Genomic DNA, 27,334 nt, shown 5'->3' with positions numbered 1-27,334 from the left:
ATAATAAATTAGCATAATTATCGTTTAAAATCAAATAGTCTTTTATAAATTATAAATTTTCCTTTAATCCATAATTCAAATTACCTTATTAATTATCCAAAAGTACATTATCAGTCTCAAAATCGATTAATTATTCTGCATTTATATAATCTGGGCATTCCTTTTATTCTTAATTCTCTTCTAATATGTAATTTCGGAATCTTTCAAACCAATTTATTGGAATTATATATAATTAATCTCCTTATTTATATTCTTTTTACAATTCTTCATTAAACCTTTTTAATTAATTAATGTTTATTTAGACTTTCTAATATGTTTCTTTTGAATCTAAGGAAATGTTAGGAATATAATTATATTTGAAACAATATTATTATGCCTTATTAAACATTTTTAATTTTGTAAATATTAATATTAAAAGTTCATACAATTGCTTTTCTAATAAAGGATAATCTTGTATTATTTTTTATATAAATATAAATGAATTTTAATAGTCTTATGCTTAATAATATTTTTTTGCTATTATATAATGTTATAAACTTTAAAGATTTTATTATTAAAGCATTTTTTTATTTTATTTTTTGAAAAAAAACTTTTTTTTTAAATTTTAAATATATATTTATATACTTTAAGTTTTTAAATATAAAACAATTTTTTACGATAATAATTTTATTTAAATTATATTTATAGTAAACACCGCCATAGTTTTAGTGAATATAAATTAAAAAATAATATCTCGTTTATTTAAATTAAAATATAAAATCAATAGACAAAAAAAAAAAATATTTATAATTTAATAATAAGGGCTTTTATTCCAGAAATATTTAAAAAACAAAAAAATCAATTATTAAAATTAACATTACTAATATTTTTTTAATTAATGAAAAATTTGTTCTGTATATATTTAGTAAATAAGTTTATTTTATTTATATTTTTCATATATTTTTATTTTTTTTATTATTTCTCAATATTTCTTACAATATACTTCTATTATTATATTATTAATTAAAAACATTCTCATCTATGAATTTTTCTTCTATCATAAGTTCTTCTTTTTTTTAATTATGTTATATTATTATTTCTTATTATAATGGAAATTTTAATTAAATATGTAATTTTTCACTTTCTTCTTTCATTTAAATAAGAATCTCATCGTTAGAATTACACCAAGATTAATATATTTTCATCATTTCTACTGTAAATATACTTTTTTTTATATTTTAATTATTATAAACTTTATAAATAAAATTTACTTTTGAGCTACAAATAAAGCACAAGAACATTATAATTTATAGCAATTTAATTATATTGACATATAATAAATATAATTTAAATTATTTATATTTATTAACTTCGTTAATTCATATTCACATATCTATTTATAAATAAATTTACAATTAATAAAATAAATTATATAAATATATATAATATTTCTATTATTTACAAAATAATAATATATATATATATATATATATTTATATAAATATTAATATTAATATTAATTTTTATCTAAATTTAATATATATTCTATTTTAAAATATATTTTAATTAAATAATATTTATAATTATATTAAATCTATACTTTAAATAATTTTATATTAAAATATATTATATAAAATATACCTCCTACATTTCAATTATATCTAGATATTTAATATATTGAATTAAGTTTATCCAATCATTATAATTTTATTTACAAGTAATAATAATTCTTCTATAATAGATAAAATTTAATATAGTTTTTAGCATTTATAAAGGGATAAATTATATTTGAATACACTATTTATTTTTTTCTTAAAATTGCCCTTAAAATAAATTTTTGAAATATGTACAAGAATTTTAAAGCAAAAACTTATTTGTTTTAAAAATATGTTTTTCGCATTCTATATCAATATCAGAAAAATACTGAAAAATAGAATTTTTTTCAAATGATAAATCATCAACCTAATTTTTATTAAATTAAATAAATAAAATGATATTCTTACAATAACAAAGTTTATATCATAATCTTTATATTACTACTTTATAGCTTAGTGTGCATTTTCTTTATTGTGACAATTTATTTTATTTTATAAACATTATTAAATATGATGTTTATTAAACCTATTGCATATAGGAGATTATATTTCTTTTTTAATCTATGTTAATTATAACATTAAAGCATCAAATAAAGTCATTAATTTTATTTCTATAGCAAATTACTATAATAAATTAATTTCATTTATATTTCTTATTTGTTTATAGTCGAAAACTCCAGAATACAAGTATTAAATTACAGTATTTAAAAAAAAATATTATTCAAAATTAATATGACTTATATTAATTTATAAGCAATTTTTTATCTGTATTATTTTGTTAAATTAATATTTAAAATATTTGTTTACATTTTCTAAAAATTCTTTGTTTTTTTCATTCTTAATTCTATCAAAGACAATTATTTTATGGATACCGATTTTAAAGTATTTACAAATAAAAAAAAAGTCACAATGTTCTTAATTGAACATTAAGTTTTAAATATATTTATAATGTACATCATTATTCTTTTTTAATAAATTTTCATACTATTTTATTAATTAATTTAAATAAATAAATCTATTAAAATAAAATACTTCTATACTAGATAAATCAAAATAATACATATCATTATAATAATTTCCATCGAATCCTCCGAAAGATACTATTGTAGATCCTATTACAACGGAAGCACCTTTTCTTCTTGGTTTAGGTTATTAATGATCAATTTTTTTTAGTAAATCAGTTTTTGTATTAGGGTCATAAACAATAGTTTCGTTTAGATCTTTTTAATTTCTTCCTCCGAAAATATATATTTTATTATCATAAACCTTAGAACATTAACCCCACCTTGCTTAAAATATATTATTATAAAGCTATATTTATTTCCATTGAACAGAAATATTTTTATTTTATAAACATTGATCAATATTTATTTCCCAAATATCACTTTTGTTTTTGTTTTTGTTTTTTTTAAAAAAAAATAAAAAATAAAAAAATAGATAAAATAATAATTTTTACCCTAAACAATTATAATTTCCAAAACACCCTCCTATTATATAAAGATTGTTTTTTATAACTGCACTTGAATGAAATCTTCTTTTGTGAGGTAACTTCCCTTAAATAATAGGAATTTCCCTTTAAATATTTATAAATTTATTAAATTTAGAATATATGTTTATTTACCATTTTGGCAATTAATCTAAATAAAGAATACATAAGTCATTTAAATCTCCTTATCCTTCACCACCAAAAACAACTAAATACTTATCAAATACTAAGTCAGCTGTATGATAAGTTCTTTATAATATTTAAGATTGGTTTATTGGTTTTATTTATTCCCATTATTAATTATTAAGATCTAAAAGAAAAGTATCATTAAATCTTTTCTTTTCTTTTCCACCTCCACCAAAAATAAGTACCCTTATTAATAAATAATAAAATATGTTTGAATCAAAATAGTAATTATTATTTTACTTTTATTAATTTTTTAAAAAGCATGATGTGTGATTTGATCTTTATTCTGGAACATTTGATCCTTATTCTATTTATTTCCATTAAAATGCATTTAAATCAAAAACCCATAAGTCATTTAAATAGTTTTATTCTTTTTTGTATTTTTTATTTATTTTAAATATAAATTGATAATTTTGAATTATTTACCTGCATACCCTCCAAATAAGTATAATAAATTTTTTTAATTATAAATTAAAGAATGTCCCCACCTAGGCGAAGGGACTATAATAGAATTATTACTTAAAATAACTTCTTTCCATAAACTTATTTGCTTTTGATTCATTTTTTTCGTTTCGTTTTATTTTTTTTGATTTGTTTTTCTTTTATAATAATATTTTTAAATTTTTTTTTTTTTTTTTTTAAATATATTATTATTAAGCTTATATTTTTTTATTTTTTTAGAGAATACCTGCTAATTAAATTATCATTTAAATATAACAGAATATTTTTTTATATATTTAAAAATATTTAAAAACAATAAATATTTTTTAAATGATAAATATAAAAATTAAAATTAAAATAAATTTAAACTGAAAAAAAACTAAACATTAAAATTATTTTAAGCTAATAATATCAATTTATATATCCATTTAATAAATAATTATTAATTAAAAAAAAAATTATTGATTTTAGTTAATAAACAATTAAAAAATTAATTTATTAAATTTTAAAAAAACTATGCTGAATTTATTATTTTTTGTTTTGAATAAGTAAAATTTAAATTAGTAATAAAAATAAAATAAAAATATTAATATTAGTAAATTAATTAATAAAAAAAAATTGCAACATTAAAATATTTAAATTATTATATATTTACTTGAAAATTTTATTTTTATTAAAAAAAAATTGAGAATTTTTAAATTAAAAATAAATTATAAAATAAAATTTTAAAAAAAATAAAAATAAAATTATATACAGAAAATATTAATATATGAGGTACAAATGAAAAAAAATGTAAAAGTGAAATAAAATAAATATATAAAAAATTATTATTATATATAGTTAATATTTAATATTTAAAATAATAAATTGAAATATATATATGAAAAAAAAAATAGTTATTCATATTAAATTATATATTTATTTTTATAATTCTTAAATAAAATGAAAAATAAATAAATTAAAAATATTAAAAAAGAAAAAAATATTTTAATATTCAAATATATATATATATATAAATATATAAATATATATATATATATATATATATATTTTTATTTATTTATAGTTTATTATATATTATTTAATATATTATTCTAAAACGTTGTTTTTTTATGATTTTTTAAAAATACTTATTTATTTTAATATGCTGATTTATTTTTTATTTTATTTTATATAAACTATATTTTAATATTAATTATTTTTAATTTTATTTACCATTTTTTTTTATAATATTATTATTTTTAATTATAAATTAAAATCAAATAGTTATTTTATATACTTAATAAAAAGTTTATAATAAATGTATTTTTATAATTAAATCTTCTTTATTATTTATATTATTATCGTTTAAAATATATATAAAAATATTATTTCTTAATAATTTTTGTTTTTATAATATATTTAAATATTTATTATTTAAAATAATTATTTAAATATATTTGTAAAAAATGAATTTTAAACTTATTTATTTAAAAATCTTTTTTAGTATATAACCTTAAATTATTTTTTCTTTTACTTGTTCATATTTTTTTAAAATTATTCATTTAATTTTTTTAAAAAGGCAAATAAAAAAAAAGACTTATCTGTTCTTTTTTTTTAAAAAAAAAACAACAGAAAATAAAATAAAATATATAAATTAATATTTCTTATATCATTATATGAATTTTTTCTTGATATTGTATATAAAATAATTTATCACTTTTTATGAAAAGTTATTTATATATAATGATATAAATAAAATTTACTGACTATTTAACTAAATAATCATATTAAAAAAATAAAGCTAAAAATTAAAAAATATATTTAGATATTGTTTTTTGCATGTTAAAAAAAATGTAAAATTTATAGAATTTAATAATTAATTAATTATTTATTATTTCAAATTATTAATCTTATTTATAAAACCATAATGCATTTAATTATTTTTTTATATAAAATTTATTTAATAAATTCATCTAACCTATTTATTAATCATAATTTATTCTTAAATATACTAAAAGCAAATTTCTTATTGGTTTTTATTGATTAATTTATATTTCTATATTAAATTTGCTAATAATAAAATTACTGAATAAATTATTATTTGTGAAAATGAGGAATAAGATTAAAAATTAAATCTATTAATTTTAAAATGTTTACAAACATTAATAATTAAATTATAAATTAGATTTAAAAAAATAAATATATATAAATAAAATTAGTTTATATAACATTCTTAATTTCTATTTTTTAAAAATATTAATGTCCAGTTTATATGATATTTTAAAAAATTATATAAATTTTAAGATTATTATTGCAATAAGTCAGTATATTATTTTTATATAAACAATAATTATTATTTATATAAATTTAATTTTAAAAAATAAATTAAAAAACGAATAATATTAACTAAACCGAGTATAAATTTCTAATATTAGAATTTTATATAAAATAATTTTTAGTTAGTTAAACATCCTAAAGTCTTTAGCACATTAATATAATTTAAAGGAAATATTATAAAAGTATTAATAAATTTTAAACACAATAAAATAATATATAGTTCTTGAACTTTTTAATTTAAATAAATATTGCTTATTGTTTTTTGTTTGTTTTTTCTGTAATTATTTTATAAATATTCCATTAAAAAATAAAACAAAAGGCTTATTATCTCTATTTTTAGTTAAACTTTGTTTATGTTTATTAAGTTTTTAAAAGAAAATTAAAACAAAAAAATATGAACAAATTTTATTAATAAGAAATAAATATTACTTAAAAACTTATATATAATATTTTTAAGAAAAAAAAAAAGAAAAAAAAGAATCATACATATTTTGATAAAAAAGCAACTATTATTAAAATACCAGAAAATTATTAAATTTAATTATTCGAAAACTTTAAAATTAACCTGATTTAAAATAACTTTGGCTCTTTAAAATATATTTATTATTTAGGAAATATAAAATTAAAAATTATTGATAATTATTTTTATATGTTTAAATTTATTTTATACCTTATGTCAAACAATTGTTTTTTATAAATTAATTTTATTTACTAAAATATATCAGAAGAATCCTAATTAAAAATATATAATAAATAAAAGTAAATAATTAATTAAAAAATATAAATAAATATCTATTATCTCTATTTAAATCCATACATATTCAAAATCATTATTATAAATAACATTCGCCATTATAATCTACTTTTTATATTTTATACTTCATTATTTTTCAAATTCTATAATTTTTTTTTTGATTTTAAAATGGGTAACTAGACCGAAATCTTATTTTTTTAGATAAATGTACTTATTTATATACAAAATGTATATTTAAATTACAAAGTCTTTTATGTTTATGAGTTTTTGTCGTATTGCAGAATTAATAATCATATTTTTTGCATTTTTAGGAACTTATTTTTTGTTATTTTATATTCACATAAAAAACCATCAAATCACTGTTTTTTAATTCGATATTTTATTAAAAAAGTATTTAATAATCAAGAATTTATAGAATATGAATTTTTTGTATATTAAAGAATATATAACTTTAATAATTAATTAAAAAAAAGCCGATCTCCTATTTCCAATTGATCTAAAATTAATTTATAGAACAATATTAGTTATTTTAAAACCAATTTGATACTTATTATAGATATAAAATTTAAAACAAATTTATAAAAAGATAAATATATCAATATATTTTATTTAAATTAAATTATTTATCTAATTTTTAAAGATAAAAAAAATTAAAAATAACATATGCATTATGCTCTATTTTTTTAGGTAAATTTAAAAATTAAAGAATAAATAATATATTTTTATTTTTTTTAATGTATTTTCACTTGTTTTTATATGAGAAAGTGATAAAAACTATATAATTTTCAATTTTCCATATCAAACTTTAAATATATAAATATTAAAAATTGTTTTTTATTTGAACTTAAATTTTTCTAATATATAAATTTTTAAAAATATTTAATAAAAAAGGTTTAAAATAAGAACATAATAAGATAAAACTTAAAAATATATATATATATATTTTTTTAAATTAATTTAATTTTTATAAAATTATTTTACATATAAAAATATAATTATTAAAATTAATAATATGTACGATTCAAAATTGATTATATTTATCATCTTTATAAGTAAAAGAAGGCATTTATTTTTGTAATTTATTATCAACAAGGTGTTCATTAAAACACTAATCATTAAATACTTAATACATATTATTCTAATTTTACTAAAAATTCTAAAATTATTATTATTTATTTTAACAAAAGTTATCGTAACTTTAAAATTTATTTTAAATTTAGGTTACTTATTAAAATTATATTTCTTAGTTCGTTCTTTAGTCTTTATAGTCGTCATTTTAATATTGACATTATGTTTTTTATTAATCTTAAGATTAAGATGTGTTAAATAAATCACATATTTTTTCTAATTTTTAATCACAAGTTATATTTTAATCGAATTAATCACATATATTTTATTAATTTAAATTCTAATTTTATTTATAAAAACTTTAATAGTCATAGTAATTTAATTTACATAAATTTAAATTATTTAATATATAAATCAACTCATCTTTTTAAACTTTTTATAGTGAGTAACAAAGCCCTTATAAATCTGCTTTTTAAGCTTATTACTTTAATATTTTATGTTTTAAATAAATGTCATATATTTTTCTAGATTCAGAATTTACTAAAGTTTAATAAGCTTCGCAAATTATTTTAAAATATTCTTGACATTCTTATTTTAATGGTTATTCATTTTTTTTATCCTATTAATTTAATTTTAAAATAATTATAAAATATTATAGATTCTTACGGGATGAAATGATTTTGCTTTCAATTTATAAGCTGTTTTTATTTCTTCTTATGAAGAGTTACATCTTACGCCTAAAACTTAATAAAAATCAACTAAAACATGTTTTTTTAACTCTTTGCAATAATAAGTTTATTTAAAGCAATCCATATTTATAATAATTTTAGAAGAAATTATATATATTTTTTTTTTTATATTTAATTATTTTTTTAAAAATAATTAATTAATACATATAATTTTTAAATATAGAAAAATACAAAATGTCATTCTAGAATTTCAAAGAAGAAAATTAATCAATCAATTTATTTTTCATATAATTAAAATAATATGCTTAATTACAAACTAAAAAAAGAATATATACTGTAAATATTAATTTATAACACACAAATTAATTAATTAAAAATATTTAAATAAGTATATATTAAGTTAAACAAAACTTTTTAAAATAATTCTTGATTTATCTTATTTTAAAATAAGTTTTGTTTAAATAATAGAGTATTTAAGATAAATATTTTAAATTTACATTTAAATTTATTTATTTTTATCATAAACTAAATTTTATTTTATTTAAAATAAACTAATAAAAAAAACTACTTATTCAATATTAACTCATAAAAACTTTTAATTAAATTATATAATTTTGGCTTTTTTTAGTTTTATAATTAATAAATATGTATATTTTGATTAATATATTGAATAAAATAAATAAAAAAATTATATAATACTTACATAAATATCATAAGTTAATTATTTAATATATTAAAATTCATTATTTTAAATGAAAATTTTTATTTTTTAGGAAATTCTATAATAATATATGATTTTTTTAATTAATTTATAGGATTTTCGAAATATAAAATGACAAATACATTATATACTCACACTGATTAATAAATAATAATTCATAAATTTGAACAAATTATACAAATATTAAAATTTATTAAATGAAGAAAAAAAAAAAAAAGTTATAAATTTTTTTTTTAATGTTTATTTAAATAGAATTAATTTTATCTTGAAATGTTTAAATATTAAAATCAAAATATTAATTTAGATAATTAGAATTATTATTAATTAAAAAAAATAGAGAAAAATGACTTATTATATATTAGGTTAATAAAATAATAATCTATAAAAAAATAGAGAACTTTAATAATTAATAAATTAATAATTATTATATAAAAAATTAATTAAATCTTGTTTCGATTTTGAAATAAAGTTTGTTGATTATTTTTATATATATTTTATTTATTAAAAATATATTTATTGAAAGCGATTTATATCTATGAGATTAATATTCAAAAGAAGCCAATCAAAATTATAAATGAAGTAAAATTTTATACAATATTTATAATAAATAAATCAATATTAAAATGAAAGTATATAAAAACTAAAGTAAAATTAAAAAGAATAATAAATACATTAAATCAAAATATAATAATATATAAACTATATCAAGAAGATATTAGGCTCATAAAAAAAAATTATAAATATTAAAAATATCAAGGTTTTAATAGCTCCAGAAAACATACTAATTAGATTTTATTAAGATTTTTTTATTGATTTTTTATAAACAAATAATTTTTATTTTTTAAAATTTTACCTGATATTAAAAAATAAATAATTTAATATTTATCATCATAAATTTGATTATATAAATAAAAATTATAATGATAGTAATTTTATATTTTCAAATATATTAATTAAAAACAAATTAATACTGAAAATAATAAAAATTATTAAATAGAATTAAAATTACATTTATTATCAATATTATATTAATTATTTTATAAAAAAATACGATGTTTTATTTATTGAATATTAAAGTAGAATTAAAGTAAGCTTAATTAGTGTAAAACTTAATCATGATGGTAAAAATAAAATCGTAGTTTTATTTTCTTTTTAGAAAAAGATATTTCTTTATTAACTTTTTGATTTTTCCTAAAAATTAAGTATTAGTTTTTAATTAGCAATTATAATTAGCTTTGTATTTTTTTTTTTTTTTAAATATTAATTTTAAATAAAATTTTAACTGGGATATTTATATTGCATAAAATTAATTTTTTATTATAATTTTAATTAATTTAAATTAATATAGAAAATGATTAAAAAAAATTAAAAGCGTTTCATCATTAAAACTCAAAAATAGAAAAAAAAATCTAACTTAAACAAAAAATACATATTAAACATTAATTGCTTATAATAAATATTATAAAAAAAAAAGAAAAAAATACTGGTTTTTAAATAAAAAATTAATATTTTTTTTACAATTAATAATAAAAATCTAATTCTAAGTAGTTTTAAATAATTTTTTTTTAGTAAAAAACGAAAACAAATTATAAAAAATAAAAGAATTTATTAAATAATTCTAAAAATATATAAAAGTAAATAAATTATTATTATATTCTAATATTTTAATGAATTTTAATAAAATTAATTATAAAATTAGAAATAGCAAATAATTTTTTGACGACTAAATAAAATTAAAATCATAAGTAAAATAATAAAATTTAATAATATTTCAAAAATTAATTAGGCAATAACACTTAAATATTTTTTACTCTAATTCTATTTAAAATGAAAAGTTTAAAATAAAAAATGAATACATATGTAATTTTTATAATAAATCTTAGATTTTTATAAATAAATACTATTAATTTAAAATAAATACATTAAAAATTAATATAGACTTTACAAAATAAAATTTTCTATATTGTTTTTTTAAGTATTTACTGTTTTTTTTAAATATATACTTTTTATATTTCAAAATAAAAATTATTTTCTAAAATTTTTAATATGATACTTTTATTCAAACTATTATTTTAATTAATTTAAATCTATTAAACCTTTCGTTTTTTAAAATATTTATGCCTTTTTTTATTATTATTCATTGTTTTTTTATTATAAATAATTATTTCTTTTCTATTTATATTTTATATTATTATTAAATGGATTTAAAAATTAAATGACATTTAATTTTATTGGAAATTTTGTTTAATCATTTTAAAGATTATTAGGTTTGATATTTTTTAGCAAATCAGAATAACTTTCTTAACTTAAAATAAATTAAGATAAAGAATTTTATTATTTAAAATTAAACAGATTTTTATCATAAAATAATATATTTTCTTTATTAATCAATTATTTTTATTAAATATATTTTTGATTTTAATATTATTTATTTTATTAAGACTTTTACTATTAATTAAATTTAATTTTAAATGAATTAATATATAAATTATTAATATCTTATTTCTAGATATTTTGGTTAATTGTTTAAGTAGATTATTCATATTTTTTATTAATAAATTAAGATACTTTCTGTTTTATTATTTAATTTAAATTTTGACCATTTTTATAATATTTATAATTATTTTTATTATAGAACATTTAATTATGAATTATGTCTGTTTTTAATTGACATTCTAAATATGAAGTATTTAATGTATATTAACTTTTTCCGGTGTTTTAAGTTGTCAAATTTTTTTTCATATTCTTGTTTTAAGAAAGGGAATGTTTCCTTAACCTTTACTTGTCCATTATACCATTTTCGATTTTTTTAAACTTTATTTAATTTTAATTATATTCTTATTGTTAATTTTCATAATGAAAATCAAATAATGATATTTCTTTCCTTTTATTGTATAATTTTTATTCATAATCACTTTAGTCACTTATTTAAATTAAATTTTTTTTTGCCTTTTCTTCTAATTATATTTTCTCGTTATCTTTATTTTTCATAAAAATTAAAATTATTTTATATTTTTTATAATAACTACTTTAATTATAATTTAAAAATATGTGTAAAATCTAAATAATAAAAAATTTAAAAAAAATTAATATTTTAATTAAATTTTAAAATTTTAATATATTTAAATTATATAAAAAAACAGAATGGAAGATAGTTAAGAACTAGATGATAGTTTTTTAAATATTATAATAAATGAATAAGTTGAATTTTCATATAAAAATTAAACAATAAATTTCTAAAATAATCAATTAAATCTATAAAGCCAAAATAATGAAAATTAAATATCTTAAGTTTCTCCTATTATGCATAAAAATAACTAAGAAGTATCTAAGTTAATAGACATAACAAAAGGAATATCTTCTTAAAATAATGCAGAAAATTCATTTATATCCAATAAAAACAATAAAGTAAAATAAAGTTCACAAAAATATAACAATTAAATGATAAATAAATTTAAAAATGTAAAATAAAAAGCATCAAAAACTAATTTTTCAGTTAGTAGGATGAACTAAAATTCTAAATAATAATATTAATAAAGTAAATCTTCATAATAAAGGAAAATAATCAAATAAAATAATACAAAAATTTAAGCCAATGTGAATACACGACCTAAGACTAATTTAAATTTTAGTATAAATAAAGATACAAAAAATTCGAAATAACAAAAACTATCAAAATCAGTCGATTTAAAAAATGTGAAAAATATATAATTAATAAAAAAAAACAATTCGTATAATAATGACTTTTTTTTAATTTAAAATATTTAATTAAAATCAATGCAAGATTTATACGAATGCTAAAATAAAAAAAAAGATAATTATTAGTAAATATGTAAAAGAAAGCAACCATAAAATATTACAGCAAAAAATATACTAATTGAAAATAAAATTGATAAAATATTAACAAATATTCAATAAATTAATTCTGAAATTGATAAAATTAAACTTTATAATGATAATTTATATTAAGTTAATTAATATTTAAGATTATCTAAATTTAAAAAAACATTCATTAAAAATGATTTGAAAAATTTAATTAATATAATTATAATATATATATTTTTTAAAAATAATTTATGTTTATTTAAATTAATCTAAATTATATATTAATTTAAAACTTAAATTAAATAATTATTAAATAAATATTTTAAATTATTAAATATAATTTTATAATAAACACTTTTTTTATTTTGCAAATTACAATGGATTAAAACGAAAATCAATTATAAATCCAAAAATTAGAATTAAAAAGTTCCTCAAATTTATTAAATGAATAAAATTTATAAGAAAATTAACTTGATAATGATAAAGGTATAAAAAATGATTAAAGCATTTAATAATCTTCAAATGTATAAAAAAAAATAAAAAAAACAAAACTAATATATAATAAGGAAAATAATTAAAATCCAAATCATTTAATTTATTTACAAAAATTAGAAAATTAACATGATCTATTATTGTAAAATAAATAAAAAAAAAATATTGAAAAATAAAATAAAAAAAGATATGAATGTATACATCATGGAAAAAAAGAATTTTTACATGACAAAAGTGTTTAAAAAATTGAATAAATAGAAAAAAAAGACTAAAAAAAATGCCAAATAAATTATTATTGTGAAGAATGTAATGAATTTTGTTGCGAGTATTGTATACGATACGGTCCTCATAATAATGAGTTACATACAATAAATTTTTTAAATGATTATCGAAAAAAATATGAGAATTTTTTATCCAATTTTTTCAAAAACTAGGCAGAATTCAAATGTTCATAGTTATTTTAATAAATAAAAAATATTAATGAAAGAATGGAATTAATTTTAAGTCAAACTCAAGTCATTGAAAGAGACGCTAGTATTGAATTTTCACATATTTTATAAAGGCTTTAAATGGCAGAAGGCTAAAAAATATCTGCTTTATAAAATCATATAAAAAGAATATAAAGAGATGTTAATTAAATTGAAGATTCTACTGTTGCTTTTGAAAACTTAGCTTCAAAAAATGATCGAATACCTTTTTTATTGTTTTATAAGTCTTTAAATTATTATATAATGTAGTCTTTATGCATTAAATTTACAAGTTATTTAAATTTTCTTATTATTATTATTTTATCTTTTTTTAAATTTTAGAGGATATTATCGAATATCCTTTTAATTTACCTAGGGAGCTATCTAATATGAAAATATAGCTTGAAAACTTCTAAGCTAACGAATAAATATTAAAAATGAAAGATATGTTAATTTGGAAATTAAAAGTATAAAACGATTAAATAGCAAACTAAATAAGAGAACAACAATCGAAGTAATACCGTAAAAAGCTTGAAAAGTGGATAAAGTAAAATAAAATAAATATACTTAAATAACAAAAAAAAAAAAATTAAATTTTTTCCAATAAAAAATAAAAGACTTGCAGTTTCAACATTTGAGGACTTTGAAGATTTATAATTAATATGTCATTTTTGTGGAGAATTAATTAATTCAGAAATAATAAATGAAAATTGTTTTTAAAATAATATTATTTCTAAAAATACCCCCGATATATGTCTAATTATATATATATTATTTATTTGCTTATTTATATTTATTTTAATTTTAGCCAATGTTAAAACATATTCAGATGCTGTTGTAGAAAGAGCAATTTAAGGCTCTTAAAGACATTTTTGGGTTAAACCCCGCCAAAAAGATATTTAAATAAAACTAGGTATTTTTCCTGAAATTCCAAATGGAAGTAAAGGCAGAAAACTTAATAAGCATGTTGCTTATTTAAACTAATCTAAATTATTTTGTATTATTTTTATTTTTAATAAAAATAATAAAAAAAATTAAATATAAGCACTAATTTTATAAATGATTAAAAAATAAAAAACGGAAAAAGGATTGGACATAGTATAAACTTTTCAAAAATATGACACGGATTAAATAGGTATATATTTATTTAAAAGCAAAATTATTATAAATAATTTATATAATAAGGTTTTGTCAATATTATTTAATTTAAATACGTCCTTAACAATATCTTAGAACTTGATGAATAATATGTTAGTAGAATTGCTTATTTTCTTGAACCAAACGATTCTCTTTTTAAGTCAGAAGTTTTTGAACTTTATTATAAAAATCTCTTTAAACCGAATCTTATAAATTATAAATTTTTCGATTAAATTGTAGAAAATCATGAAATCCTAGAATATGAAGCATTTAAATTTGTAGATTACAATAATATACTAAGAAATAATCCATATTTTGTTACAATAGATACATAATAGCTTGAAAAGTTTCAAAAAGATAGTATTGAACTTTTAATGCAAACAAAAAGTTTAACATTATTTTTATATAGAATATATATTTATTTTTTAAATTTAATTAAAAGAAAAAGTGTCTCCACATAAAAATAAACTTCTGTAAACAGAAAGAAATATAGGATATAGATTATATAATTGACAAAAAATATTTTGTATCTATAAAATTATATATAAAAATTTATTACTTAATCAAAAAAAGAAAATAAAAATATAAACAAAAACATATATATTCTATATTTAAAAAATAAGAAAAAAGATAAAAAATATAAAAGTATAATTAATAAGTTTATATAAAAATATAATAATTTTTGTATCTATAATTATATTATAAATTAACTTTCTTGTACATTTCAATTAATTTCTTCTTCAATTTTATTTATACTTTATTTTATTTAATTATTTTATATATTAATTTAAGCTTATTTTTCTTCATCTTCATCTCTCTCTTCAACAATACTTTATTTATTTCTGAAATGTTCTTAAATAAAAAATAAAAAATAATATAATAATAATTAATTAAATACATCCAAATTATATTGTTTATTATTAATGTTAATTTTCGTTTTATTCAATTGAACTCGAATAGATATTATGTAAATCAATAGAGTTAATCATTTATTAATTAATTTAAACTGGTTATTTGAAATTAATAGTATTATCACCTGTAATAAAGGAATCTAAATTATCAGTAGCAGAAGGTTCATTAGCAACGTAAGGGATTCTTAAAGGTTTGGCGAATAAAGAATTTTATTTATTTCTAATTATGGAATAATCTTATAAATTATCACTAGAAGGTATCTTTTTCAGATAATTTTGTTGGAAATAGCTATGATTTAAGGCACACTCAGCTGAAATTCTTTATTTAGGATTTTTTTAAAGTAGCTTCATTAACAATTCTTTAGCCTCTATGGAAAGGTTTTCATATTCTTTTTTAGAAAAATCAATTTCACAATTTTTATTTTTATTCAAAACATCATTAAATTTTCTACCTGGAAAAACGGCTTCACCTGTCAACCTAATTATTCTTTAATAAAAAAAAAAATATATATACTTTTACAAAATATGGAAAATAACTCCAACAGAAAACATATCACAAATTACAGAATAACCTTGAGATTTATCTTTTAAATTTGCTATTTCAGGAGCTACAAATCCTGGAGTTCCACATTTAGGAAAAATATAAGGGAATTCATCTGCAAAAGTAGCTAAACCAAAATCAACTATTTTAAGAATTGATTGATTTTATTCTTTACAAAAAAGTAAATTTTCAGGTTTTATATCTCTATGCATTATATTTTTTTATGAGCAATAAGATATTCCATTCAATAGCATTCTTAAAATTTATTTTATTTCTTCATCTTTATATTATGATTGACTATGTAATTTAATTTCATCATATAATGAATTTCCTTCTACTATTTCCATTACAAAGTAAAAAGTATTTTCACCTTCAAAAACTTCATATAATTGTATTATTTAAGGATTATCTGTTAAGCTTCGCATTATTTTTAATTCATTATATAATGAAAGCTATTATTTATATTAAAAAAATAAACTAAAAAATTATATTTTTACTAATCCTTTTTCTGCTTATAAAAGTTTTTGTTTTTCAAAGCATTTTACAGCATATTTTTATTTGTACTAATATTTTTTGCTGAATAAACCTTTATTTTAATATTTATATATATTAAACATTATTATAATTATAATTTTATTTAAAACTTTTGCATAGTTCCCTTTTCCTAATTAGGCAATTACTTGATATTCATCTTAAAATCTTGCCTAAAATAATTTTTTCATCATAATAGATTTTAAATTAATTAATGATAATTATTAAGCATGATATTCATAAATATTTTATCCATCTAACAAATGAAATCCTGTTATTTCATAAGGAGTTTTATTTCTGTTATAATCCCATACGATTCTATTATTAGGCTTAAGTTCAATTACTAAATCGGGCTAACTTTTATATTATATCTATTGTTTTTTTTTTAAACATTTAGTTTTAATAAAAAATAAAAGTTATTATTATTTTTGTTTTTTTATTACATCATTTATTACTAAATAATCATTAAATATATATCCATATTTTATATTATTAATTTAATTGGAAACATCTTCTTAACTCATTAAAATAAGTTCGAAACAACATTTCGAATAATCTAGGCAATTGTTTACCATATAGTAATTGATGGATGTGTAACTTGGGAAAAAAACTTAGCCATTTATCTCAACTGGATTATAACACATACTTTTATGTTATAATATGTTGTCATTAAACATAAGAAAAGTAAATACCAAAATTATTTTTATATTTTAAAAATAAATAATATTAGATTAAAATATATTATTATTTATTTTCTAATATAAATATTTTATGACTTAAAATTAATTTTTTTTAATTATTCATGATTAGTATTTAATCAATTAAATATTTTTATTTCTAATTATAATATTAATTTTACTGATAATAATTTTTTACTTTAGTCAATTTTATTTTTGGACAATTATAAATATTGATTAATCGTTAGATAATTTACCTTCTCCTATATCTAAAATTACTAAATTAAAAAAAGTTAGATACTTTTTTTTTACAAAATTAAGAAATTTTATAAATTTTTTTAATACTAAATCTTACTTAACTTTTTTATTGAAATTAATTTTATCATATCATCTTATATTAAATATGTAACTTTATCATCAAATATATATTAAATTTATTTAATAATTTTTCTAAATATATTTTTTTTCTTATATTATTTAATTTCTATAACTTTAATATATAGCAAATAAAAAAAAAATTATCTTTTAAAGTGATTTTAATATATACTGATAGAATATAAGTTATAAAATTTTAAATATATTTGATTATAACTTTTGAAATTATATTAAAACTTTATAATCACCTACGTATTTCTATCAATAAAGATAATTTGAGAAATTTTATAGAAGATCATAAATGTTTTTTGATAATATATATTCACAAATATGCTTAAAATTTTATTTGATGCTAATTTAAAAATAAATCTTTTTTATTTTTAGTTTATTCAAAAAATTTTAGATAAAAATATTTATTCAATAAATTAAAAAAAAAATCACTATAATATTTTTTTATTATTTTTTATTAAAAATATATGTATTTAATAATATATATTTAAAAAGGCTAAAATTATTAAAATAAATTAAATATTGTAAAAAAATATATTATATAACTTCTTATTAATAGAAAAAATTAATGGGTAGGATATTATTTGGTTAATAATCCCTAAATATGGATGACAATTAGTGTTTTTTATACATCCGGAAATTTTATTTCCGCTGATAGAAGATTCCATCCACTCTATTTTTTTTCTCTAATAAACTTTAATTACTACATAATTATATTTTCTATAGTTTGTAAAAAATAATTAGTATTATATTAATTAATAAAAGTATAAAGTATAAATTATTATCAAAAAATTTCTCCAATTTTATTTATTATAATCTATATAATTTTATTTATTATAATATTTATTTTCTAATTAATTTAATTTTATAATCCTCAAAAATAATTTTGCAATTGATCTTTTAAATATTAGTTTTCTATTTTATAATTTCATATTTAATTAAATTTTTACATTATCAATTTTTGTGTTTATAAAGATTATACTAATTTAACAATATTATTTTTATAACTTTAATTGTTTTTCATTTAAAATTTTACAAATGAGCATTTAAATATATTTATTCTTTTTATCAAAGCCCCCTTTAATATTTAATAAATTAAAATATTTTTATTTATTGTGAGTAAAATTTAGGTAATATTTTTTTTACTTATATTTTTATTTTAAAGTAAATATTTATATAATAATTTTTATTTTACAAAATCTTTAAGCTTTGTGTTGTCGTTGTTTTTTTTTTTTTTATATATGCATTTTATAATTTTATTCCTATACATTTGAAATAATTATTAATATTTTTTATAATATATTTAAAAAAATTAATATTTTTATTTTTATTTTTATGTAAATGTTTTTTATTTTAATTTATACTTTTATTTAAAAGAATTATATTTTATTTTTAAATTACTTTTATTTAATAATATATCAAAAATGAATTAATTATTGATATTTTATTTTAATTTATTAATTTTTATTAAATGTTTTGTTTATCTTTTTCTTTCATTTATATATTTATAATTTCTCTTAATTTATTATTATTTATATATTAATTTTTATTCTTTATTTTCGATTTTTATCTTTCTTAATATTTTTTAAAGATTTTTAGTTTTTTAATTTTCACTTAATCTAATAAAGAGTAGTATTTCTTTTATCAAATATTTTTTTTTTTTTTATAATTTCTAACAAAAATATATTTATTTTGAAAATTAATTTTAATTTAAATACTTACATAATTTTTTAAATATATTGTTTTTCTTATTGATGAGCTATTATTTCATTAATAAATCAAAAAAGATTGAATAAAAATAATATAAGGCAGTTTTTCTATAAAAAACCTATTTCATTTAATTTTTTTTTTTTAATAATTAAATTTATCCCGTAAAATATTTGTTTATTTAAAACAATAATTATCAAACAGAAATTTTATAAATAAATTAAAAAAGAACTAAATCATTTTTATTTTTAATTTATTGATTTATTTATTTTTCACTTTTATTTATTATTTATTTTATTAATATTTTTTTCTTTTTTATTTAATTTATATATATTTTTGATAAAATTTCAATGTTAAAAAAAAACTATATTTTAAATTAAATACTTATTTAACTTGTTACATATATGATTATTAGATATATAATTCAAGTATTTTGATAATTATTTAATATATTTTTTTATATTGCTATAAAAAATATTTTTGTATTAAAAATATAATCTATTTACTATTAAAAATGACTTTGATTTTAATTTACAAATATAATATGAAGGTGTATACATTATATATTGATTTCAATAATTTTCATGTCATTATTTTTGAATAAAAACCAAAAAATATTTCAATAAAATTATATAATAAATAATAATTTCTTTTTAAAGCAATTTATTTCTGAATAAAAAAAAATTATCTTAAAAAACAAAAACATAGAAATAAAATAATATTTAAAAGATAAAATAAAAATAGTATGTAATAATATAAATCTTTAAAAATAAAATTATTAAAATATAAAAATAAATTGTGAATAAAATAATAGTAAATAAAATTAGAAAATAAAATAATATAAAATTAAATAAAAATATATAATATTAATATTTAAGTATTTAATAAATAAATAATTTACAATATTTTTTTTGCAGATATTTATTTTTTATATTAAATTCATAATATTGTTTATTCATATTGTGTAATTACTTTTCTAAAAAATTGAATCAAAAATATAAAAAATTCAAAAAAAAATGGATAAAGATATTTTGTTGGTTTTAAAATTAAATTTATATAAAAAATATGAGCAATTAAGTTTTAATTTTCATTGATTTAATTTTAATATAATTTAATGAATTTTTATATTATATATATAATTTTATTTTTCGACATTTAATTTTTTTTTTATAATATATAAATTATTAATATAATTTATCTAATTAAAATTATTTATATTTATTAATATTATTTATCTTTTAAAATATCTAAAAAGAATTTTAATATAAATAAAAAATTACGAAAATAAAAATGATTAAAAGAAGTTTAAAAAACTAAAAAAAAAAACTAAAGTTAATAAAAATATAAAGATAAAAAATTAATATATTTTATCAGCAATTAATAAATATTATTAATTAATTATAAATTGATATAAAGTAAATCATAAATTCTTTTTAAAATTATAAAAAAAAATTAAGAAACAATTCAAACTTTTATAAAGAATCTGAAACTTAAAATAGATTTACAAAAATTATATCTAAATCTTGAATAAACTATATTTAATTAGGTTTAAGTATTTTTTATGTTATTATCAAATTTGTATTTCTCTCTAAAAATATTATTTTCTAATGTCGTAAAGTTAATATCTGAGACTAAATTTATTTTCTGAAAAAGTAAAAAAAATATTGTCAGACTTTATAAAATACTAATCTTTAAATTATGCAATCTTCAAAGTATTTAAATAAAAATAAAAATCAATATTAAATATAATTGAATTTACAAGAAGTTATATAAAAAAGCATATATATAATATTTTTAATGTTAAATTTAAAACCAAAATATTCGATTCAAGAATGAAGAATGATTTATTTGATGTGTATTTATTATTTTAATAGTTTTTGGTAAATACTTGTCTAATAAATATTTATATTAGTAATATATTTAAATTATTAACATGTTTATTTGTTAAAAAAAATAAGAATACTTTAAATTGAATGGAAATATTTTCATTAGGACTGAGTTTATTGATAAAAAATATAAAAAAAAATTAAAATATAAATTATTATTATTCATATAATTATAATTAAATATTAGTTTATATAACTCTTAAATAATACATTTTATCTATACGTGGTATTTAATTTAAAAATCAAAATCAAAACCAAATATTTTTATTTTTTTATAAATTATACAACATTTTTAATTCTAACGCAAATATATGTTCCAAATCTTGAATATGAGCTTTTATAAAGTTTTTAGTAAAAATATATTCTTTTATTTTTTACAAGGTTGATAGTATAATTACTATTTTTTATATTATGAATTAATTTATTTTAAAATTAAAAATAGTATTTGTAATTCAATATTTAATATTAATAAAATTTATTGAAAATTTATTTAAAAAATAATTAAATAAAAAAAAATTAAATTTAAATATAAGGATTTATTTGTTTATGAAACAGTGTATATAATATACTTTATTTTTTTAAATTAATTTTTTTAATTTTTATGCAATATTTAATTTAGCATATGTTATATTAATTTAATTTGTATTAATTTGTTTTCAATTTAAATCCTATAAGTCTATTAAATCATTTTTATCATATTTATCTTATGTTTACACAATATTATGATAATATTATATATTTTACTAATCGTAATAATTATCTTCAAATTCTAATTATTCAGTTCCTATAGCAGGCTCATAAATAACTCCTTATTCACACTCATTTTGTTTTTCAATTTTATTAGAATTATTAAAACTAAACTAAAGCACATTATTATTGAAGTTATCATCTTTTAAATAAATAATAACAAATTCAAATTAATTTTAAATATTTTTTTACCTATATTTCTACAGTCGATTAATTTATTTTGAATATGTAAAACATATTTATCTATTTTCTATCCTAAATTATGTGTTACGTCATCTAATTTATCATTCATTTCATCTAAATATTTATAAAAATAATTTTCTACAATATCATTTATTTTGATTAACGTTTCAATTGAAAAGCCATTTTTTTAATTTTAATTTTCTTCATTTTAAATAGATTAAATATTTTCTTTTTTAAAAAAATAAAATAAATATATATATATAAATTATATAAAATATACATTATAACTTTCTTTTATCTAAGTCTAAATTAATTTCTCTTGATAAAGAAGTTATTTATTTTTAAGTAGATTTACAATATGAGTTGATTTATTTATAACTGTTAATATATTTTTACAAAAATTAAAACAAACAATATCTAATTTTTATTACTTATATTTTCTTTTTCTTTTTCTTTTTTTTAATTATCATAATAGTCTTTAAAATAAGTAAAAACATATAAATGGTCTCGAAAATCATCAATACAACCAGAACAACCATTTTTTATAAGATAATCACATGCAATTAATGTCTTTATTAAATTATTAAATTATACGAAATAATTTTTATTTTTTTTATCACTTTTATTAATTTATTCTCATTTTTTTCATTTTCTAAATTGTTAATCAGAATTTTTATGATTTTTATGTAATTGTTTCTGTTAATTTTTATAAAATTAACTATTTTTTTTTTTTTGAATTTTTACAAATCAAATGTTAATTAAACGAGTTCATCTAAACATTTAATTGGAACAAATATAGAATTTTACGAGTCTATAATTTAATTTATTAAAATTTGAATTGGATCATTATCTTTTAATTATAAACTGAATAATATGACTTTATTGTATAAATTTAAATATTTTTATATTATACATGCTGCTCATTTATTTTTTTATAGATTTAAGCAAATTCATATTTAAATATTTTAAAAATTATATAAATTAAAATTTTATAACAAAAAATTATTTATCTTTTATTCAACTAAATAATTTTAATAATGTTGGACAAAAAAATTAATTTTTTAAAAAATATTAAATACTACAAACTAATACTAGATTATAAAAAAATTAAAATTAATATTATTATTGATATACTTAAATCTTTTATTTTTTCTAATAAATAATATATTTTAATAAATAAATTAAAAAACCTTCAATATATTTAAATTTGTACTTATTTAATCTGTCTAACAATTAAATAAAAAAATACATATAATAATAAAAATTGAATTTTCTACAAATTGAATTGAAAATAATATAAATTTATATTATAATTAATTAGTAATTTTATTATTTATTTCCCAAAAAAAAATAAAAAATTGTAATTGCTTTTTATAATTTTATTTAAAAAAAAAAAACAAAAATATAAATAAATTACGAAATTATTAATAGTTTAATAATTTAAAGTTAATAATGAATATTTAAAACTTTATTTTTTATCTATGTTTTTTCATTATAATATATATTTTTTGATTAAATTTTATATAATAAAAAATTTATTAAATTTGTTTTTAAAATAATAAAAATTAATTTTTAAATTATAAAAATTATTTTAAAATTATATTTTTTTTATTAATAAATCATAATAATATTATTAATGCAATATTAATATATTAATCTATATATGAAATTATAATTCTTAATAATTATTTTTATTACTTTTATAATTTATTAAATTTAATTTTTGTAAAATATATATTTAATTTAAATTATTATCTAATTAATAATAAAGATTTTTATTCACCAAAAAAAAAAATATAAAAAATACATTATTATAATAATAAAAAAGTAAATAAAAAACCACAAGAAAATTAAAAATATAAAGTATAAATTTTTTTTTTTAAAAAAAAGAGAGAAAATATAATAAAAAGAAATGACTTTTTAAATCCTATTAAAAAGATAAAAAAATCAATTATTAAAAATTTATTTTAAAAATGCCTTCGCTTCAACTTCTAGACAATTTTATGTTATAAACCACTAATGATTTAAAATTTATTCAGCTTTTATTCGTTTTTCAGGATCAATTTAAAGCATTTCATTTATAAGGTCTTTAAAATCAATTGATAAACCTTTTATATTTCTTTTTTCTACATTTTCCCAAAAGAGTTATCTATTTTCTGTAAAAGTTTTAAAATAGTTATCATTTTCGATTACGGCTTTAACAAAAGGCGGTCTTCCACAAACTAAACAAAAGAGGAGAACTCCGGAAGCAAAAATATCAACACTTTTTGGACAGTAATGCTTTTTTTTATATAATTCTGGGGCCATATATCCTTCGGTTCCAATAATCCTATCAATTTTTTGTTCATCTTTAATTTAGATGGCGAATCCAAAATCGCTTATTTTAATATTAAAATTCTCATCTAACAAAATGTTTTCGAGTTTTATATCTCTATGAGCGAAATTATTTTAATGAATATACTTTAGTCCTTCAATTAATTATTTAAAGAAAAAGCAAGCCACTTTTTCTGAAAACTTCTATTTTACGACATATTTATATAATTCTCCTTTTTCCATATATTCAAATAAAATACTCTTTTCATCAAAGCATATCATTTTTATAATATTTTAATGTTAAAGTTATTAAAGTGCTTATATTTCCAAATTAAAATCAGCCTTTTGCGTAAAAGATATTTTAAGTATTTTTAAAGCATATATAATATTTTATTAGCTGTCTTTTGCAATTTTTACTCGGCATGTTTTTCCATATCCTATAGTTTTCAAAATTTGAAGATTTTATATATATTCACTTCTGAAATATTTAGATTCTTACATATTTTCTTACTTTTATTTTTATTTTTTTATATTTTTAATTTATGTAAATAAAGTTAAAAATTATAAATTTAATAAAAAAAAATTCACACATATGCACACACATATATATATATAAAATACAAATATTTAATTAAAAAAGTTTCTACTTAAGAATATTTAAATATAAAATAGATAAGACAATAATAATAAAATCATTCTAATTTTAAAACATTTTTATACTTAATCCAAAATTCATCTTTAATAATATCATCAAATAAAATTTAAATTATTTATTTTAATTTGCTTTTATCTTTAATATTATTATCTAATTAATGTTCATCTTCTTTAAGGTTTTATTATGTTACATGTTTTTATTTCAATTCATAATTTCTAATTAAACATGATCCTTTTCTGAATTAACTTTCTAAATTATTATAATTAATCCCAAATTAAGAAAAAAGAATTTCGTGTTTTTGTTCACTTACTGTATCTTTTAATATATTTTAAGCCTCTTAATTGGTTTTTCCTCCTATTAATACCATATTCCAAAAGCAAGTATTATAAAGATTATTTATATGGCAATCCACTTATCTCCATGATAAATAGTCTCTTAAATTTTTAAAATCAGGATAACAAACAGCTCTACCGTCAAACATAGGAATTTCATTACATTTTTATTCCATAATTAATTCGAAATTCATTACATATGCTGAAGTAAAACACGAAACTAAACAAGATATTATTTTGTCAGCTCTTCTTTAATATAGTTATGCACTTTTTGAAAATACAAAAGAAAATTCATCTGATTAACCATAAGCCAAACATATTTCTGCAAATGTTTTCATTACAACTTCTGCAGCTTTATTCATTAAATTTAATCCTTTTTTATCATTTGGCTTTTAAAAATTATTTGCCTATGTGAATTTAGTAAACCCTTTTCCATCAATACGAACTACAATATATGTATTTGGCATTAAAATAAGAGAGTTTTCAAATTTTTTTACGTATTCATATTAAGAACAAGCCATTTAATAAAATTATTTATAATCTTAAATATTTATATTTATTATTTTCTAATATATGTATATATGTTGCCTAAGTAAATTTTGATATATATATATTTATTAATATATAAATATATATAAACATATATAAAAATATATTTATATATATTTATTATATTTTAAATACTTTTATTTTTAATAAATTAAATTATTTGTAAAAGATTTATAATATGAAAAAATATTTTTTCAATATTTATAATTATAAAAAATAAGGAGCAACCCTATATGTATATATTATAATAAAAATTTTATATTTGAAATATTTAAATAAAATAAATAAATAAAAAACATATAAACTATAAGTATATATATATTTTTTAATTAAAAATTAAAGAAAAAATTAAAATAAATATAATGAAAAAATGATTTTAATAAAATCTTAAAAAAGAAGCAAAAATTAAAAAAAAATGAAAATTTATAAATAATAAGGAATAATAAAAATATAAATAAGAAATTTGCGATATATTTGTTTTTAAAGATATTAGATAAATTATTACAAAATAAAAATTGTAATAAAATTTTAAATATTATTATTACATTTTTAAAGAAAATTACTATTTATAAATAACTGGTATGTAACATAGTGAATTTTTTTAGCTAATTATGTGATTTTTATTGTTATACATGTAATTATATTCATATTCACGGTTGCTATTTAAAATATTTTAAAATATAGTATTGGTTTTATTTGTAAATTCTTTATTCCGAAATTTATAGGTGATTTATTAAAGATGGTTATGTGAATTAAAGT

General features: G+C 14.3%; 2 protein-coding genes across 2 annotated transcripts, besides 34 other annotated features; both read right to left on the bottom strand. All coding sequences in view use genetic code 6, as the record gives it.

Moving 5' to 3' along the window:
* Positions 1-538: 538 nt before the first annotated feature.
* Positions 539-571: a microsatellite.
* Positions 572-913: 342 nt separating this feature from the next.
* Positions 914-970: a microsatellite.
* Positions 971-1,450: 480 nt separating this feature from the next.
* Positions 1,451-1,484: a microsatellite.
* Positions 1,451-1,490: a microsatellite.
* A 42-nt stretch (positions 1,491-1,532) lies between these two features.
* Positions 1,533-1,613: a microsatellite.
* Positions 1,591-1,619: a microsatellite.
* Positions 1,620-2,983: 1,364 nt separating this feature from the next.
* Positions 2,984-3,023: a microsatellite.
* Positions 2,987-3,020: a microsatellite.
* Positions 3,024-3,806: 783 nt separating the features above from the next.
* Positions 3,807-3,844: a microsatellite.
* Positions 3,845-4,621: 777 nt separating this feature from the next.
* Positions 4,622-4,654: a microsatellite.
* Positions 4,655-4,685: 31 nt separating this feature from the next.
* Positions 4,686-4,737: a microsatellite.
* Positions 4,715-4,781: a microsatellite.
* An 88-nt stretch (positions 4,782-4,869) lies between these two features.
* Positions 4,870-4,943: a microsatellite.
* Positions 4,944-5,078: 135 nt separating this feature from the next.
* Positions 5,079-5,125: a microsatellite.
* Positions 5,126-6,743: 1,618 nt separating this feature from the next.
* Positions 6,744-6,797: a microsatellite.
* Positions 6,798-8,664: 1,867 nt separating this feature from the next.
* Positions 8,665-8,703: a microsatellite.
* Positions 8,704-11,124: 2,421 nt separating this feature from the next.
* Positions 11,125-11,164: a microsatellite.
* A 40-nt stretch (positions 11,165-11,204) lies between these two features.
* Positions 11,205-11,246: a microsatellite.
* A 359-nt stretch (positions 11,247-11,605) lies between these two features.
* Positions 11,606-11,678: a microsatellite.
* A 2,015-nt stretch (positions 11,679-13,693) lies between these two features.
* Positions 13,694-13,746: a microsatellite.
* Positions 13,747-15,883: 2,137 nt separating this feature from the next.
* IMG5_110960 (protein kinase domain protein) lies at positions 15,884-16,823 on the bottom strand (the record flags this gene model as incomplete). The annotated part of the gene is made up of 3 exons (XM_004034829.1): positions 15,884-16,011; positions 16,196-16,548; positions 16,591-16,823. 3 exons carry the CDS (start codon positions 16,821-16,823, stop codon positions 15,884-15,886), a joined length of 714 nt encoding a protein of 237 aa, XP_004034877.1.
* Positions 16,824-19,632: 2,809 nt separating this feature from the next.
* Positions 19,633-19,672: a microsatellite.
* A 476-nt stretch (positions 19,673-20,148) lies between these two features.
* Positions 20,149-20,205: a microsatellite.
* Positions 20,171-20,238: a microsatellite.
* Positions 20,187-20,248: a microsatellite.
* Positions 20,249-20,692: 444 nt separating this feature from the next.
* Positions 20,693-20,762: a microsatellite.
* Positions 20,715-20,780: a microsatellite.
* Positions 20,728-20,780: a microsatellite.
* Positions 20,781-21,091: 311 nt separating this feature from the next.
* Positions 21,092-21,149: a microsatellite.
* Positions 21,150-21,895: 746 nt separating this feature from the next.
* Positions 21,896-26,547, bottom strand: IMG5_110950 (tRNA guanylyltransferase, putative; the record flags this gene model as incomplete). Its single annotated transcript, XM_004034828.1, has 10 exons — positions 21,896-21,904; positions 22,175-22,193; positions 22,541-22,685; positions 23,007-23,104; positions 23,471-23,537; positions 23,806-23,817; positions 23,940-23,952; positions 24,920-25,055; positions 25,457-25,476; positions 26,005-26,547. The coding sequence occupies 10 exons, from the start codon at positions 26,545-26,547 to the stop codon at positions 21,896-21,898; spliced, it is 1,062 nt and encodes a 353-aa protein (XP_004034876.1).
* Positions 22,288-22,318: a microsatellite.
* Positions 24,267-24,328: a microsatellite.
* Positions 24,274-24,328: a microsatellite.
* Positions 24,275-24,328: a microsatellite.
* An 81-nt stretch (positions 26,548-26,628) lies between the features above and the next one.
* Positions 26,629-26,701: a microsatellite.
* Positions 26,633-26,692: a microsatellite.
* Positions 26,702-27,334: the final 633 nt, after the last annotated feature.

Source organism: Ichthyophthirius multifiliis (genome assembly GCF_000220395.1).
Source record: "Ichthyophthirius multifiliis unplaced genomic scaffold scaff_1120509250907, whole genome shotgun sequence".
NCBI classification, from domain to species: Eukaryota; Ciliophora; class Oligohymenophorea; order Hymenostomatida; genus Ichthyophthirius; species Ichthyophthirius multifiliis.
Note: the sequence above shows the minus strand (reverse complement) of the source record. Positions and strands in the feature narration are given on the sequence as shown.